This window comes from Marmota flaviventris, chromosome 14 (genome assembly GCF_047511675.1).
Source record: "Marmota flaviventris isolate mMarFla1 chromosome 14, mMarFla1.hap1, whole genome shotgun sequence".
Lineage (NCBI taxonomy): Eukaryota > Metazoa > Chordata > Mammalia > Rodentia > Sciuridae > Marmota > Marmota flaviventris.
Window position 1 is genome coordinate 72,196,834 of NC_092511.1, and position 16,788 is coordinate 72,213,621.

General features: G+C 36.6%; 1 protein-coding gene across 1 annotated transcript in view; it reads left to right on the plus strand.

Annotated features, from left to right (window-relative positions):
• Dnah6 (dynein axonemal heavy chain 6) overlaps nucleotides 1–16,788 on the plus strand; it is a 278,870-nt gene that overhangs the window by 136,000 nt on the left and 126,082 nt on the right. The window contains exons 38-40 of the mRNA XM_071601776.1: nucleotides 11,034–11,255; nucleotides 12,054–12,201; nucleotides 14,841–14,998. Of these exons, the coding sequence (XP_071457877.1) occupies nucleotides 11,034–11,255; nucleotides 12,054–12,201; nucleotides 14,841–14,998 (528 nt within the window). The remainder of the gene's footprint in view (nucleotides 1–11,033; nucleotides 11,256–12,053; nucleotides 12,202–14,840; nucleotides 14,999–16,788) is intronic.

The window sequence follows — 16,788 nt, forward strand, 5'->3', positions numbered from 1 at the left end:
ACAATCCAAAGTTCCTTTATTTTCCCCACCCCTGCCCATTATGGAGTAGCATTCACTTACCAGAGAAAACATTTAGGCTTTGGGTTTGGGCATTTGGCTTATTTTACTTAGAATGATATTCTCCAGCTCAATCCATTTACCTGTAAATGCCATAATTTCATCTTCTTTAAGGGTGAGTAATATTCAGTTATGCATATGTACCACAATTTTCTTTATCCAGTCATCTGTTAAAGGGCATTTAATTGGTTTAGCTATTGTGAATTGAGTTGCTATAATCATTGATGTAGCTGCATTACTATAGTATGCTGACTTTAAGTCCTTTGGGTACAAACCAAGGAGTAGGATAGCTGGGTCAAATAGTGGTTCCATTCCAAGTTTTCTAAGGAATCTCCATACTCCTTTCCAGAGTGGTTGCACCAATTTTCAGTCCCACCAGCAATCTAAGAGTGTCCCTTTTCTCCCACATCCTCACCAACACTTACTGTTGCTTGTATTCTTGATAATTGCTATTCTGACTGGAGTCAGATGAAATCTTAGTTTTGATTTGCATTTCTCTAATTGCTAGAGATGTTAAACATTTTTTCATATGTTTGTTGATTAATTGTATTTCTTCTTCTGTGCAATGTCTGTTCAGTTCCTTAGCCCATTTGTTGATTGGGTTATTTGTTTTTTTAGTATTAAGTTTTTTGAGTTCTTTATACATGCTGGAGATTAGTGCTCTATCTGATGTGCTTGTGGTAGATTTTCTTCCATTCTTTAGGCTCTCTCTTCATGTTATTGATTGTTTCTTTTGCTGAGAAGAAGCTTTTTAGTTTGAATCCATCCCATTTATTGAGTCTTGCTTTTACTCTTGCCCTTTAAGAGTCTGGTTAAGGAAGTCAGTTCCTAAGCCATCATGGTGGAGATTTGGTCCTACTTTTCCCTTTATTGGGCACAGGGACTCTGTTCTAGTGCCTAAGTCTTTGATCCACTTTGAGTTCATTTTAATGCAGGGTGAGAGATAAAGGTTTAATTTCATTTTTCTACATATGGATTTCCAGTTTTCCTAGCTCCATTTGTTGAATAGGCTATTCTTTCTCTAATGTGTCTTTTTTTGGTGCCTTTGTCTAGTATCAGATAACAGTATTTATGTGGGTTTGTGTCTGTGTCTTCTATTCTGTACCATTGGTCTACATGTATATTCTGGTGCCAATTACTATGCCATTTTTGCTATTATTGCTCTGTAGTATACTTTAAGGTCTGATATATTGTGATGCCTCCTATTTGCTAATGAATGCTTTGGCTAATCTGGGTCTCTTATTTTTCCAAATGATGGACACTACTGAAATGCAGAAATTAATTAGAAACTATTGAAAATTTATACTCCAATAAAGCAGACAATCTCAAAGACATCAACATATTTCTAGAGACATATGAACTACCCAAACTTAATCAAGAGGGAATACACAATTTAAATAGATCAATTTCAAGCAATGAAATAGAAGATACTATCAAAAGCTTACCAACCAAGAAAAGCCAAGGACCAGACAGATTATCAGCCAGGTTCTACAAGACCTTTAAAGAAGAATTAACACCAGTACTCCTCAAATTATTCCATGAAATAGATAAGGAGGGAACCCTTCCACACTCATTCTATAAGGCTAATATCACCCTGATACCCAAACCACACAAAGACACATCAAAGAAAGAAAACTTCAGACCAATATCCCTGATAAACATAGATTTGAAAATTCCCAATAAAATCCTGGCAAATCACATATTAAAATATATTAAAAGATAATGCACCAGGATCAAATGGGGTTCATCCCAGGGATGCAAGGTTGGTTCAATATAAAAAAAAAATCAATAAACATAATTCATCACATCAATAGATTTAAAGACAAGAATCATATGATCATCTCAATAAATGCAGAAAAAAAGTGTTTGACAAAATACAGCACCTCTTCATGTTCAAAACACTAGAAAAAACAGGGAGAGTAGGAACACACCAAGCCGAGCATCATTTTAAATGGAAAAAATTGAAAGCATTCCCTCTAAAAACTGGAACAAGACAGGGATGCCCTCTTTCACAATTTCTATTCAACATAGTCCTGGAAACTCTAGCCAGAGTAAACAGACAAAAGAAATTAAAGGAATACAAATAGGAAAAGAAGAACTCAAATTATCACTATTTGCTGACAACATGATTCTAAATTTAGAAATCCAAAAAAATTTCACCAGAAAACTCCTAGAGCTAATAAATGAATTCAGCAAAGTATCAGGATATAAAATCAACACCTATAAGTCAAATGCATTTTTATACATCAGTGATGAATCCACTGAAAGAGAAATTATGAAAACTATCCCATTCACAATAGTCTCAAAAAAAAAATACTAGGATTTTTTTTTGAGAGAGAGAGAGAATTTTTAAATATTTATATCTTTATTTTTTTTTAGTTTTTGGTAGACACAACATCTTTATTTTATTTTTATGTGGTGCTGAGGATCAAACCTAGTGCCCCATGTGTGCCAGGTGAGCGTGCCACCACTTGAGCCACATTCCCAGCCCCTAAGATTTTTTAATTCATTTTTTCAACCATAGATAACATTTTATTGTATTTTTTAAAAATTTAGAAGTCCTTTTTCGTTATAAAGAAATTAAGGTGTGGAGTCCATTAAAACTCTTTACAATAGATGAATATTAAATTCTAGCTTGTAAATTTATTTTACTAATTTTTAGACTTGTATTTTCAGCACAGTATTCCATAAATTGCATGAGATGGTCGATAATTAATGTAAACTGGTTTTGATTTGCACTTCTCTAATTGCTAGAGATGATGAACATTTTTTAATATATTTGTTGATTGATTGTATATCCTCTTCTGAGAAGTGTCTGTTCAGGTCCTTGGCCCATTTATTGATTGGGTTATTTGCTTTTTTTAGTGCTTAGCTTTTTGAGTTATTTATTTATTCTAGAGTTTAGGCTCTATCTGATGTGTGAGGGGTAAAAATTTGCCCCTCGGGATGTAGGCTCTCTGTCACCTCTCAGATTGTTTCTTTTGCTGAGTAGAAACTTTGTAGTTTGATTCCATCCCGTTTATTGATTCGTGGTTTTAATTCTTACACTATAGGAGTCTTATTAAGGATGTTGGGGCCTAATCCCACATGATGAAAATTAAAGCCTACTTTTTCTTCTATTAGACACAGAGTCTCTGGTTTAATTCCTAGGTCTTTGATCCATTTTGAGTTAAGTTTTGTGTATGGTGAGAGATAAAAGTTTAATTTCATTTTGTTACAGATGGATTTCCAGTTTTCCCAGCACCATTTGTTGAAGAGGCTATCTTTTCTCCAATGCATATTTTTGGTGCCTTTGTCTACTATAAGATAATTGTGGGCTGGGGATATGGCTCAGGCGGTAGCGCGCTCGCCTGGCATGCGTGCGGCCCGGGTTCGATCCTCAGCACCACATACAAACAAAGATGTTGTGTCCGCCGAAAACTACAAAATAAATATTTAATAATTCTCTCTCTCTCTCTCTCTCTCTCTCTCTCTTTAAAAAAAAATAATTGTAATTTTGTGGGTTAGTCTCTATGTCCTCTATTCTGTACCATTGGTCTACCAGTCTGTTTTGGTGCCAATAGCATGCTGTTTTTGTTACTATTGCTCTGTAATATAGTTTAAGGTCTGGTATAGTGATGCCACCTGCTTCACTCTTCCTGAGAAGGATTGTTTTAGCTATTCTGGGTCTCTTATTTTTCCAGATGAATTTCATTATTGCTTTTCTATTTCTATGAGGAATGCCATTGGATTTTGATCGAAATTACATTAAATCTGTATAGTGCTTTTGGTAGTATGGTCATTTTGATAATATTAATTCTGCCTATCCAAAAGCAAGGTAGATCTTTCCATCTTCCACGGGAAGCAGTATGGAAATTCCTTGGAAATCTGGAAATGGAACCACCAGTTGACCCAGCTATCCCTCTTCTCAGTCTATACCCAAAGGACTTAAAAAGAGCATACTACAGGGACACAGCCACATCAATGTTTATAGCAGTACAATTCACAATAGCTAAACTGTGGAGCCAACCTAGATGCCCTTCAGTAGATGAATGGATTAAAAAAATGCAGCTTATATACACAATGGAATTTTACTCAGCATTAAAAGAGAATAAAATCATGGCATTTGCAGGTAAATGGATGGTGTTGGAGAAGATAATGCTAAGTGAAGTTTGCCAATCCCAAAAATCCAAATGCCAAATGTTTCCTCTGATATAAGGAGGCTGACTCATAGTGGGGTAGGGAGGCGGGAGCATGGAAGAAATAGATGAATTCTAGATAGGGAAGAGGGGTGGGAGGGAAAGGGAGGGGGCAGAGGATTAGCAATGATGGTGGAATGTGATGGACATCATTATCCAAAGTACATTTATGAAGACATGAATTGGGTGTCAACATACTTTATATACAAACAGAGATATGAAAAATTGTGGTATATATGTGTAATAAGAATTGTAATGCAAAAAATAAAAATAAAAATAAACAGGCTTTTGTTAGATTGTTTTGCCCAACAATAGACTAATGTAAGTGTTCTGAGCATGTTTAAGGTAAGCCAAGCTATAGGGTTCAATAAGTTAGGTTTATTAAAAGCATTTTTGAACTTATGATATTTTCAGTTTGCAATGAGTTTAGCAGTATGTAACACTATCAGGAGTCAAATTTATACATACATAAATTTCCTAGTTCTGTGTGTTGAGGAGCTAGAAATAACACTTTGATGGAAATGTGCATACCTAGTACGCTACTTTCTAACTACTGTTCTCCACAGAGAACCTAGCATCCTTAGTGAAATAATCATTTTCAGAACTGAGGTAGAGAAAGTACACAATAACTTCAAATATCTTATTTTAGATAGTAAAAACAAAAAGTGCTTAAAAAAATGTTGGGACATGTCAAAAAAAATGCAGAATCGAGTCCAAAGGGAACTCCAACCAGTCAAAACTGCATAGTTTTGAACATCAAATACTAGTAGAGTGGGATTATGACCCTTTGAAGGAAATAAAAATCTATGAGGTCATACTGATAACAAAACTATGCTTAATCAAACAAATTAGTAGAAGAAAAAGCTCTTCCTAATCTACAGTGAAGGAATTATGGATACAGTTAGAAAATCATCACCTTGCAACTATTATTGTAAAATTGATTAAGGAAGAAATATTCAATGGATGACAAATTAGCGAGTGAATATTTGATCAGAAGCATTATTTACAAGTTCCAAAGTATCTCCACAAATTTCTGATTAATTGCAAAAATAAAAATAGTATCTTTAGTAAAGAAACATTGAAGAGAACACCTTAAGAATGTGATCAGTTTAACTTCATTAATATCAGGACACACCTGTGCCTTCCTCCCAATAATGGTACACTACAAAGTGTACAATGTTGCTTCTGTGAAATCCTTTTGAAAAAATGCATCACTTGAATCTAATCATGAGAGGGCACCAGGAAAATCCAAATTGAGGGACATTTTTATCAAATAAACTAGCCTGTATGCTTTAACTATGTCTATGTCATGAGCCACAAAGAAAGTTGAAGAGCTTTTCTAGATGAAAAGAGACTAAAGATACATAGCCTAATGCAATGTATGATTCTGGACTGGATATCAGACTTGAAAAAACATAGCTATAAATGACATTACTGAAATAGATGGCAATATTTGAATATATAAGTTAGTTAGATAGTATGTCAGTGTTCAATCTTGATTTTGATTATGTTATAATGGTTATGTAATAAAATATCCTTGTTCTTAGAAAATAAACACTCAGCTGTTTAGGATAAGGTGGAATAATGTATACAACTGACTCTCAGGAATAAGTTAATGAGACAGCAAATAGGGCAAAACACCGAACAATCCATTGATCTAAGTAAATGATATATGAGAATTATTTGTACTATTATTTTAACTTTTCTAAAGTTTGTAAAAATTGTATCAAAATTAAAATTTATCAAAAAATTTAAAAGGATGTCCCAAGAATAGAAGACCTAATGAACCTAAGATTTTCTAATAGATATGAAACCCTGTTGCATCTTCAAAGTGATTGTATTATAATTGAGCAGGATGAAACAGATTGGGGACTATAGGGAGTTTGATACAGACAGACAAACCCCAACTAGCTCCAGAGAAGTGATATGGATCATCCACGGGCAGCAAGAGGTGACCCAAATCAATTATTCAGCGTTCAATTCAGTAAATATTTATTTAAAGCCTATTATATCATAGTACCATTCTGGAAACTGGGGTTTAGTAAAGCAAGTAATCAAAGTATCTAACTTTATACAGCTTACATTTCAGTTAAGGGAGTCAGGAATAGACTAATATACAAGACATTAGTTGGTGATAAATGCTTTAGAGAAAAATAAGTCCAAGTAAAGCTGATAGGGAGTGCCAGGAAGTAGCAAAGAACTGGTTCATTTATGATACGAAAGTTTTAGTAATAAGGTCACATTTTTAGAGTCCTGTGTTAGTCAGCTTTTCAATGCTGTTACCAAAACACCTGACACAAGCAACTTACAGAAGGAATGATTTATTTTGGCTCACAGTTTCGGAGGTTTTAGCCAATGGTCAGCTGGCTCCATCACTTTGGGTCTACATTAAGGTAGAAGGGCATGGTAAAGGAAAAGTGCTCATCTCATTGCAACTGGAAAGGAGGGAGGAAAGGAATGGGCCAGGGAGCAGATACGCCTTTCCAGATCATGTCCCCAGCAACCTACTTCCTCCAAATAGGCCCTACGTCCTACAGTTTCCGCTGCCTTCCAATAATCCCTTCAAATTATTGATCAAATTATTGATCAATTCAATTATTGATCAATGATTATTCCACCAATGAGGTTAGAATCCTAATGGTCCAGTCATCGCCCAAAAGTCCCACCTCTGAACCTTGCTGCATTGGGGAACATGCTTTCAAGTATATGAATTTGGGGGAGACATTTCAGATCCAATTAATAACAACTCCTGAAGAAAGTCAAGGAGCTAGCAATAATTTAAGGGGCAAGTATTTCAGTTAGAAGGAAAAGTACAAAGATCATTAAACACTAAGGCACTTGGCAATTCTGAAAAATAACGGAGAGGGTAATGAGCTCAGAGTGGAATGGCCAAATGGGAGGGTACTAAGAGATAAAGTTAGAGGTGTCTTAGTGAGGGGAGGGCTGAATATGTAGAACTTAGAGGCTATTGTACACTTTGAAAATCTTTTCATTTAGCTCTTTTCCTTTGTTAGTGGATAGCCATTGATGGACTGTGACCAGAGGATATTTGGCAGAGCAGTTCGAGAAAACTGTCCTGGCAGTAGTCATTCCATCTCAGCAGCAGGAGGGAGTCCAGATGCAAAGTTGGATTCTTTTTCCTGTCTGCAAGTACCAATGAATGAGTTACTAGATTTGTGTTCCTTGTCTCAATTAAGAGCCTTATCCGTGTAATACTAGTCAGAACTTAAGGTTTGTTACAGTCTCAACTCACATCCCTATAGCAAGTGAAACACTAAATTCAATGAACTTTATCACCTAAATATTTTTTCAAATATGTTCTCTCTTCATCCTCACTGTCTCTGAATCATTTATGTACTTACCATTTCTTCTCTGAGCTATAGAATAGCCTATTTCTTTTTTAAAATTAATTAATTTATCCTAATTAGGTATATATGACAACAGAATGCATTTTGATTCATTGTACACAACTGCAGCATAACTTTTCATTTCTCTGATTTTACACAATGTAGTGTCTCATGATATGTGCAGTCACACATGTACCTAGGGTAGCAATGTCCATTTCATTCCACTATCTTTCCTGCCGTTGCCATGCCCATGTACCCTCCTCCTCTCTCCCTCCCCTTTGCCCAATCACAGTTCCTCCATTTTTCCCATCCGCCTCACCCACGTCATAGGTCAGCATCCCCTTATCAGAGAGAACATTCAGCCTTAGGTTTTGGGGGGATTGGCTTACTTCTCTTAGCATGATATTCTCCAACTCCACCCATATACCTGCAAATGCCATAATTTTATTCTCTTTTAATCCTGAGTAATATTCCATTGTGTATATATGCCATGATTTCTTTATCTATTCATATATTGAAGGGCATCTAGGTTGGTTCCACAGTTTAGCTATTGTAAATTGAGTTGCTGTAACATTAATGTAGCTGCATTTCTATAACATGCTGACTTTAAGTCCTTTGGGTACAAACCAAGGAGGGGATAGCTGAGTCAAATGGTGATTCCGTTCCAAGTTTTCTAAGGAATATCCATACTCCTTTCCAGTGTGGTTTCACCAATTTGCAGTGTGTGAGTGTGCGTTTTCCCTCACATCCTCACCAACACTTATTGTTGCTCTTGATAATTGCCATTCTGATTAGAGTGAGATGAAATCGCAGAGTAGTTTTGATTTGCATTTACTAGAGGCGTTGAACATTTTTTCATATATTTTGTTGATCACTTGTATATCTTCTGAGAAGTGTCTGTTAAGTTCCTTAGCCCATTTATTGATTGGGTTATTTGGGTTTTTGGTATTAAGTTTTTTGAGTTCTCTATATATCCTGAAGATTAGTGCTTATCTGGCATGCGTGTGTCAAAAATTTGCTCCTAAAATGTAGGCTTTCTCTTCACCTCATTGATTGTTTCTTTTGCTGAGGATAAGCTTTTTAGTTTGAATTCTTGATTTTATTTCTTGCACTTTAGGAGGCTTATTAAGGAAATTAGGGACAAATACAATGTGATGGAGATTGGGCCTACATTTTCTTCAATTAGGCACAGGGTCTATGGTCTAATTCCTAGGTCCTTGATCCACTTTGAGTTGAGTTTTGTGCATGGTGAGAGATAGGGGTTTAGTTTCATTTTGCTACATAGGGCTTTTTTATTTTTCTAGCACCATTTGTTGAAGAGGCTATCTTTTTCTCTAATCGATGTTTTTGGCATCTTTGTCTATTATGAGATAACTGTATTTATGTGGGGTTTTTCTTTGTGTCTTCTAGAATAGTCTTTCTTATTTCCTAGACCTTTGTTCAGTTATATATAATTCACCCTATCCATGCTTTTAAAATTATAGGTCACAATCTATTAATTTACCATGAAGATTTTGGAAATGAAATAACCATTATCACAACATTTAGTCAGCACTATATTGGAGGTTCTAGCCAGTGTGAGAAGGGCAAGAAAAAGAAATAAAACATACAAAAACTTTGGAAGGAAAGAAGTACATTCATCATTATATTCAGGAAACAATATTGAATATGTAGAAAATCCTAAAAAATTTCACGAATTATTAACATTAATAAGTAATTTTGCAAAGCTATTGAATTTAAAGTCCACAGAAAGTTAACAAGTGAAATTTTAAAGCAATATCATTTACATTAGCAAGAAAATATTAAAAACAGATAAATCTAATTAAAGATGTAAAAGACTTCCCTGAAAACTTAAAAACTTTCCTGAGAGAAACTTTTAAAGATCTAAATAAATAGAGATATGCAGATTACATTTGTGTGTTAAAATATTTATAACTATTAAGGTTAGCTCTCCCAAATATATTCTGAAGATTCAAGGTAATTCCAACCTCAAAACCCCAATAGGGTTTTTATGGAAACAGATTCTCATTCTAAAATTTGTTTAAAAATGTAAAACCCTATAATAACAAAGATAATCTTAAAGAACACAAACTTGGAGGACTTAAACTACATGATTTTAAGAACTCAAGGACCTGGGGATGAAGCTCAGTGGTGTGCTTGCCTAACATGCACGATACTTTGAGTTCTATCCCTATCACTGTTAAAAAGAAAACAAAAAGATTTTAAACCAATAAAGCAATAGTAGTGAAGAGAATGTGGTATTGATAAAAAGATAAATAGAACAAATAAACTAGTAATTACTTCATAGGAGAATGCAGGTGTGTCTAGTATTAATAAGGAAGGGGAAGACAGTATTGAAGTGTTGGGCATGTTTTATGTCTTGATCCAGAGGTAAATGTATACATTACTGTTTGCATATATAACTTTATAACATGAGCTCTTTAAACTGAACTCTGGTTATGAACTCTGGCATAAGATGTTGTGTTCCGCCTCAAAAGAGTTTTTTTTTAATAGGGTGAAATAGAAAACAGAGTGAATTATACATTGCAGGGGCAAATATTATACATTTGTAGATGTGCTTGTATGTCTGTACAAGATCCCCATGTAAAATTACCTTCTTACTAAGAGTCAGTCACTATTAAATGAGCTTAAAACAACACTGCTTTATATAGTTGCCAGAATGAACCTTCTAAAATACGATCTGATTATGTCACTCACCTACTTAGAATCTTAACTGAGTTCTTTGATACATAATGCTTTGTGCAATCTAGCTCCTGTCTGTATTCCCACTCTTATCTCTCACTTTGCTTTAATGGTTCTCAGTATGCACTATACTTTCCACGGCTTCAGTCTTCATACTCTATATTTTTAACCTGAATTTGATCTCTTCCTCCCCATCCCTATCCTTCTTTACCAATCTTATTCCTGCCTGCTCTTCAAGTCTTATCTATAACATTACTACTCTGAAAGCTTTCCTGCATCTCAGCCACCACCATAATTCCTCTGCAAATTGAACTTAGCCATCCTTCCTTTGTAAATGTAGCATCTTCATGAGACCTCTCATTTCCCCATGGATATTAGCTGAAGTGCATATGTCTTCCATGTCATTGAAGACAGAAGCTGGGTCTCATCCAGCACATGTTTCCAGCACAAAGCACAATATTTGGCACAGAGTAAGCCCCTGGATTTTGAATTATATTGAAAATACTTTGTATTTCTGATATGAGATTTTAATATAATCAGTAAATTGAATTTTCCATGCATTATGTTACATGATTCTGTTTTTAAAATTAACCTCTGATACTTAAACACTTACTCTTCACAAAGAAAAAAAGAAATCCAAATAAATTCATGTTTTTTGACTTCCCTTTGTTTCTATGAGAATATGTCTATTGCAATTTGCTGTGTTGCCTATTACCTATTGAAAGTGGTGTTTGATTTTATACTTTAGCTTCCGAGTTCTGGTGATCTTTGGAGCATTCATGTGGACTTTGACACTAAACGGATGGATCCCTGGGAACGAATTATACCTACTTTCAAGTACAGCCGAGATATTCCGTTTTTTGAAATGCTTGTCCCCACAACAGACACAGTGCGCTTTGGGTATCTAATGGAAAAACTACTTGCAGTCAAACATTCAGTTTTGTTTACTGGAATAACTGGAGTTGGCAAGGTAGGAAACCTAACATCAAAAAAAGTTCTGTTCTAAACATTAAGGCATGGTGAACTTAAGAATTATTCTCACATTTCTCAGGGGAAATTTTTTTAAAATTTTGTTATGTTTTCAGGAAGTCTATGGCTGTACTAAATCTATACTGACCCTAGGAATTATTTCAGAGTTTGCCAGTTTCTGAATAAATCCTTGGGCTGATATTATGTAAACCATAGTAGATTTTCAGGCCAGAGTTTGTGTTTAGGGTCTTTATTATTCTATCTGTTGGTATTTGTGGGACTGCTACTGCACTGATTGGGTAAGAATTGTCCAGAATAGTTTTTGTCCTCAAAGCACTATTGATGAAATTCAGTTGGTTCCCTCTTGCCTGTTTACTTCTACCTGATATGACAATAACATTATTTTCATGTTTTTTTTAAGTAAGGTAATAGGAGGATTCTGATTGCTTGATCTTTATTTTGGAAGATTCCACATATGCGGTGGTTCATTATTTCCCATCTAAATTATTTCCAAAAGAAGTTTAAATCTTCCTGTAACTCTCATTGTCAAATTGTCTTGTATAATAACCAAGATGGCTTTGGGTAGGCAGCTAAAATAAGATTATTTTTCTGAGATAGAGCTGATTAGAATATTTTTTTGGTTTGGATTAGTATAACTAAATAATAGAGAACATTTCAATCTGGACTTAACTTCTCTCTTATATTATTTCTTACTCAGTGCACAGGATACTAATACAGGTTATTGAAAAATATGTTATGTTGAATGTGAGCTTAACAAACTGATTTTTTAAATCTAAAGACCGTTATTGCCAAAGGATTGTTAACTAGAATTCAGGAATCTGCTGGCTATGTCCCTGTTTATCTAAATTTTTCTGCCCAAACTTCATCTGCAAGGACACAAGAGATCATTGAATCAAAACTGGAAAAAAAAAGAAAAAATATTCTAGGTAAGAACTGTCATTTTAATTTATTCTATATAAACTACTCACTAAGCCAATAAATTATATAAACACCACAAATAGTAAAGGAAAATTGGATATTTTCTTACTTTATTTGTAAAGATGTGCCTTGGTGTGATTTTTGTTGCAACACTAAAATACCTGAGATTGGTTACTTTACAAAGAAGAGAGAGGTTTATTTAGCCCACAGTTATAGATGTCCAAGAGCATGAGGCCCTCATCAGCTTCTGGTGAGGGCCTCAAGGTGGACAGCATCACTTGGCAGAAACACATATGTGAGAGAGAGGTCACATGATGAGAGAGAAAGAAAGTGAACAAGAACTTACAACCCACTCTCATGGCGATCAATGAAGTCCCTTGAGAGCAAGAACTCACTCCCACAAGAAAACATAAATCCCTCATAAAGGTCTCAGTACTTCTAAACACTATTGGAGTCCAAGCCTCAACGTGAGTTTTGGTGGAGACAAAGCATATTTAAACCAAAGCAAGGTGATTCTATTAGTGATATTTTTCCTGTACCAGATATCTAGATATCTTTCTGTTATAAGCAAGCCATTTATTTCTACCATCCCCTTAAAACCAGAACATCTTCAGTCTTTGCTTCTTCATGGCTCTCACTCGATCCACCCAGGCTTGAATTGATTTCCCTTTATTTAAAATCAACAACTCTGATTTTACCTAGCACACTGAGTTTCTGAACTCAGTGGGGAGTAAACATGAAACTATTTGGGTTTTTGCATCAGTCAGCATTTTAAGTCAGGGATCTCCTTTACCCACCCTTATTAATTATTTAAGATAAATAGCTCTGGTCACCTTCAGATGTTTTGAGTCTGGGCCAATGTAAAACTTCAATCCCCAAACCTAATTTGAAGTTCACCTTATCTTCTGTCATAAGCCAGCTTTGTGGTTCCAGGTACTGGAGATAGAGGGGGAAATGGGATACTCTTTACCTCCATCCCACGCCCATTCCACATAGGAAAAACTGATATGTTGGGATGGGAAAAGAAGAAAGGACAAGTGTCTTCCCCCTGACTGATAGTTAAATAGGCATGTGGGCATGTAGATGATCCCTGCTTCTCTGGCTGGTGCTGAATGACTGCCCAACCTGTCTGAGAGGCACTTTCAGGATTAGGCTCTTGTGAGGGACTCCTATAAGGTCTGTCCTCATTTTAGGCATTAAGCCTCCCCTTTGGAAGATTCCCTGAGGTTGGGAATCAGGGTCTCAACCTTCATTCAGTTTCATCCTCCAGCCTCTTGCTGCTAGAGTTCACCTGCCCAACCTACAGCCCTTCTGGGTGGGTTACCAGTCAGAACTCAGGCCCAGCTGCTTTGTACAGTGTACAGCATCTAATAGGAGCTGTTATGCCAAACACTGGAGTTGCTTACTGCCTCACAGCTTTCTTTTACCTGCTCAGTTAGACACAGGACATTGGTCTATTTTCTGATGAGGGATCCAGATTTTTAAAAATGATTCCCTTACATCCTTTCCAAATCCTGGTTCATGCTTCTCAGCTTTCAGGAACCAGAGGATAGAGTAAAATTCTGAGTTATTCTCAGTTACCTTGGAATTACCATCCAACATTAATACCAACCAAAGAGAAATGGCTATTTGTCCTTTAGTCTTAAGCACTGGGTACCGAATAGGTGAAGTCACCTCCTATTCTTCAGTTGCTACTTTTTCTCTGCTATCACTAATTATTTTTTCTGATGAGTATATGTATTGGTTTTCTTTAAATGTGGCATTGTGTATATCCACAATCCTGGATTTCGCTTTGATTTCCCTTTGATGCAATGGGAATGCTTTTGAATTTTGAACTGTTTTCCATGTGAGGGTGATGAGATGGCATTTTTGAAAGAGAACCTTTAGCTTTCCACACCCATGCCCTGGCCCCATAATTAGTGAGGGCACTGATGTGCTGAGACTTGAGAATGGTCCAGACCTCACTAGAGAGCTACCAGTATTATGGGCTCTGAGAGTAAGGGTGAGGAACAACCTGACATAACAATGTGGGCCTCGGAGCCAGATCTACATCTAGCTGAAGGGCCTGTATGGGGACAGAAGGAGATATGTCTCCTTGGAGTGGGACTCTGCTAGGTCTCTCCTCACTCTTGAGAAAAGAATTAAACTCAGTATGACTCGCAAGTCAGTATGACTCTCATTGAGTGCAAAGCCATACCTATGCTTTCTTTCTTTTTTTTTAGTCCATTATCATAACAGAATATCTGAGACTGACAAATTTATAAAGAGAAAGGTTTTTTAGCTCCAAGTCTTGGAAGTTCAGGAGCGTGGTGCTGGCAGCTGCTCAGCTTCTGGTGAGGGCCTCATACAGGTCAATTCTTGGCAGAAAGCAAAAGAGCAATCAAGCACATGCAAAAGATAGAAAAGAGGGCCAACCTCCTATAATATAAACCCATTTATATAATAAAAACATTAATCCATTCCTGAGGGAAGATCCTTCATGACCTCAGATGCCTCTTAAAGGCTTCATCACCTCTTAACATCATGTTATCAGTATATTAGGAACAAAGCCACAACATGAGTTTGGGTGGGAACAAACCACAGTAGTTTTGTTCTGTACTTTCTAAGAAAAAAAAATTTAATTACTAAATTGAATTTGTTTTCCCAGGGGCACCAGGAAATAAGCAAGTTATAATTTTTGTTGACGACTTAAATATGCCTAGACTGGATCGCTATGGCTCTCAGCCTCCCATTGAATTACTTCGCCAGTATCAAGATTTTGGTGGATTTTATGACAGAAACAAACTCTTTTGGAAAGATATACAGGTTAGTTTAGGTTTTAAATCGTTACTTAATGTGTTCAAATTTAAATGGCAAGGAAATATGTGGTACATTAATTTTATGTAATTGCCATAACAGACCATAGACTGGGTAGTATAAACAACCTATTTTCTCATAATTCTGAAGACTGGAAGTCCAAAGTCAAGGTATCAGCAGGATCAATTTCTTCTGAAACCTCCATCCTTAACTAGTAGATGGCCAACTTCCCCCTGTGTCTTTCCATGGGTATATTAATTTGCTTTCTGTTGCTTATAACAATACCACAGATTGGGTAAGTTCTAAAGAAAAGAGGTTTATTTTGGCTCATGGCTCTGATTCAGAAGTAAGGGGCCATATCTAGTGATGGCCTTCTTAATGGCAGAGTTCTGGGACAATGCAGGGCATTGCTTTAGCATGACACAGGGAATACATGTGTGTGTGTCATCTCTCTTCCCCCTCTTCTTATAAAGCCACAAATATTCAATCATGTGGGCTCCACCCTTTGACATTATCTGCTTCTAATCACCTCCCAAAAGGCCCACATCTAAACATCATAGTTAGATTGAATTTCTGCCCTCTTAATTCCTTATAGTGGGGGAATACTTCCAACATGAGTTTTGGTAGAAAAAGACAATATTCAAACCATTTCATTTCTTGTCTGGCCCCTGAAACTCAAGTCCTTCTTATATACACCATACTAATAATTCATTCCACCCAAAAAATCCCAGAACCTTAATTCATTCCAGCATTAATCACAAGCCCAAATTCTCATCTGAGATTCAATGCAAACTGCTTCCAGCTGTGAGTCTGTAAAACCAAAGCTGTCTACAAAGGTGGGATAGGCACACAGTATACATTTCCATTCTGAAAGGAAGGAGTAATCAGCCCAAAGCAAGTCTGAAACCTAGCCAGGGCTGGCATTAAATCTTACTGCTTCAATTCTGGCATCCTGTGTATACCATGGGGCTGCAAAGCCTCAGGAAGCCCCAGCTACACAATTTGCTGGTTTTGTCCCACATAGTTGCTTTCTTGGGCTGCAAGTTGATGGCCACAGCTTACCTAAGCTGGTATTGCACACTGCTCGTAGCTAGTCACTTCCTGGTGTCTCAGCTGAGGCTCCACTCCCATGGCTTCATTAAGCATTGCTCCACTGGCAACTCTCTGTGGTGGCTCCCCTCACAGCACACTTTTGCCTGGCTTCCCTGACTTTCTTTGACATCTTGGTGGAAGCTGCCATGACCCCATCACTCTTTCATTCTGTGCACAAGCACTGTGTGAATGCTGCCAAGGTCTGCCATGTGCTAAGCAGTGTCTAGGCCTACTTGAATCATAGCCACAGTCTCTGTGGGGTGCTTTTCTGGAAAACAAGGAACATAATCCTGTAGAGTCCCTGAGCAGCCCATGAATAGTACCCCGGGCTCCTACTTCAACCAAGTCTAGAAAGCTTCTAGGCTTGTGATGGGAGAGGCAGCCCTGTAGACTTCTGAGATGTTTTCTAGGCCTTTTTCTCATCTCTTTTTTTTTATTGGTTGTTCAAAACATTACAAAGCTCATGATATATCATCTTTCATACATTTGACTTAATTGGGTTATGAACTCCCATTTTTACCCCAAATACAAATTGCAGAATCACATTGGTTACACACTCACATTTTTACATAATGGCATATTAGTGACTGTTGTATTCTGCTACCTTTCCTTTCCCCTACTATCCCCCCTCCCCTCCCCTCCCATCATCCCTCTCTACCTCATCTGCTGTTGTTCAATTCTCTCCCTTGTTCCCCCCCCCTTTCCCC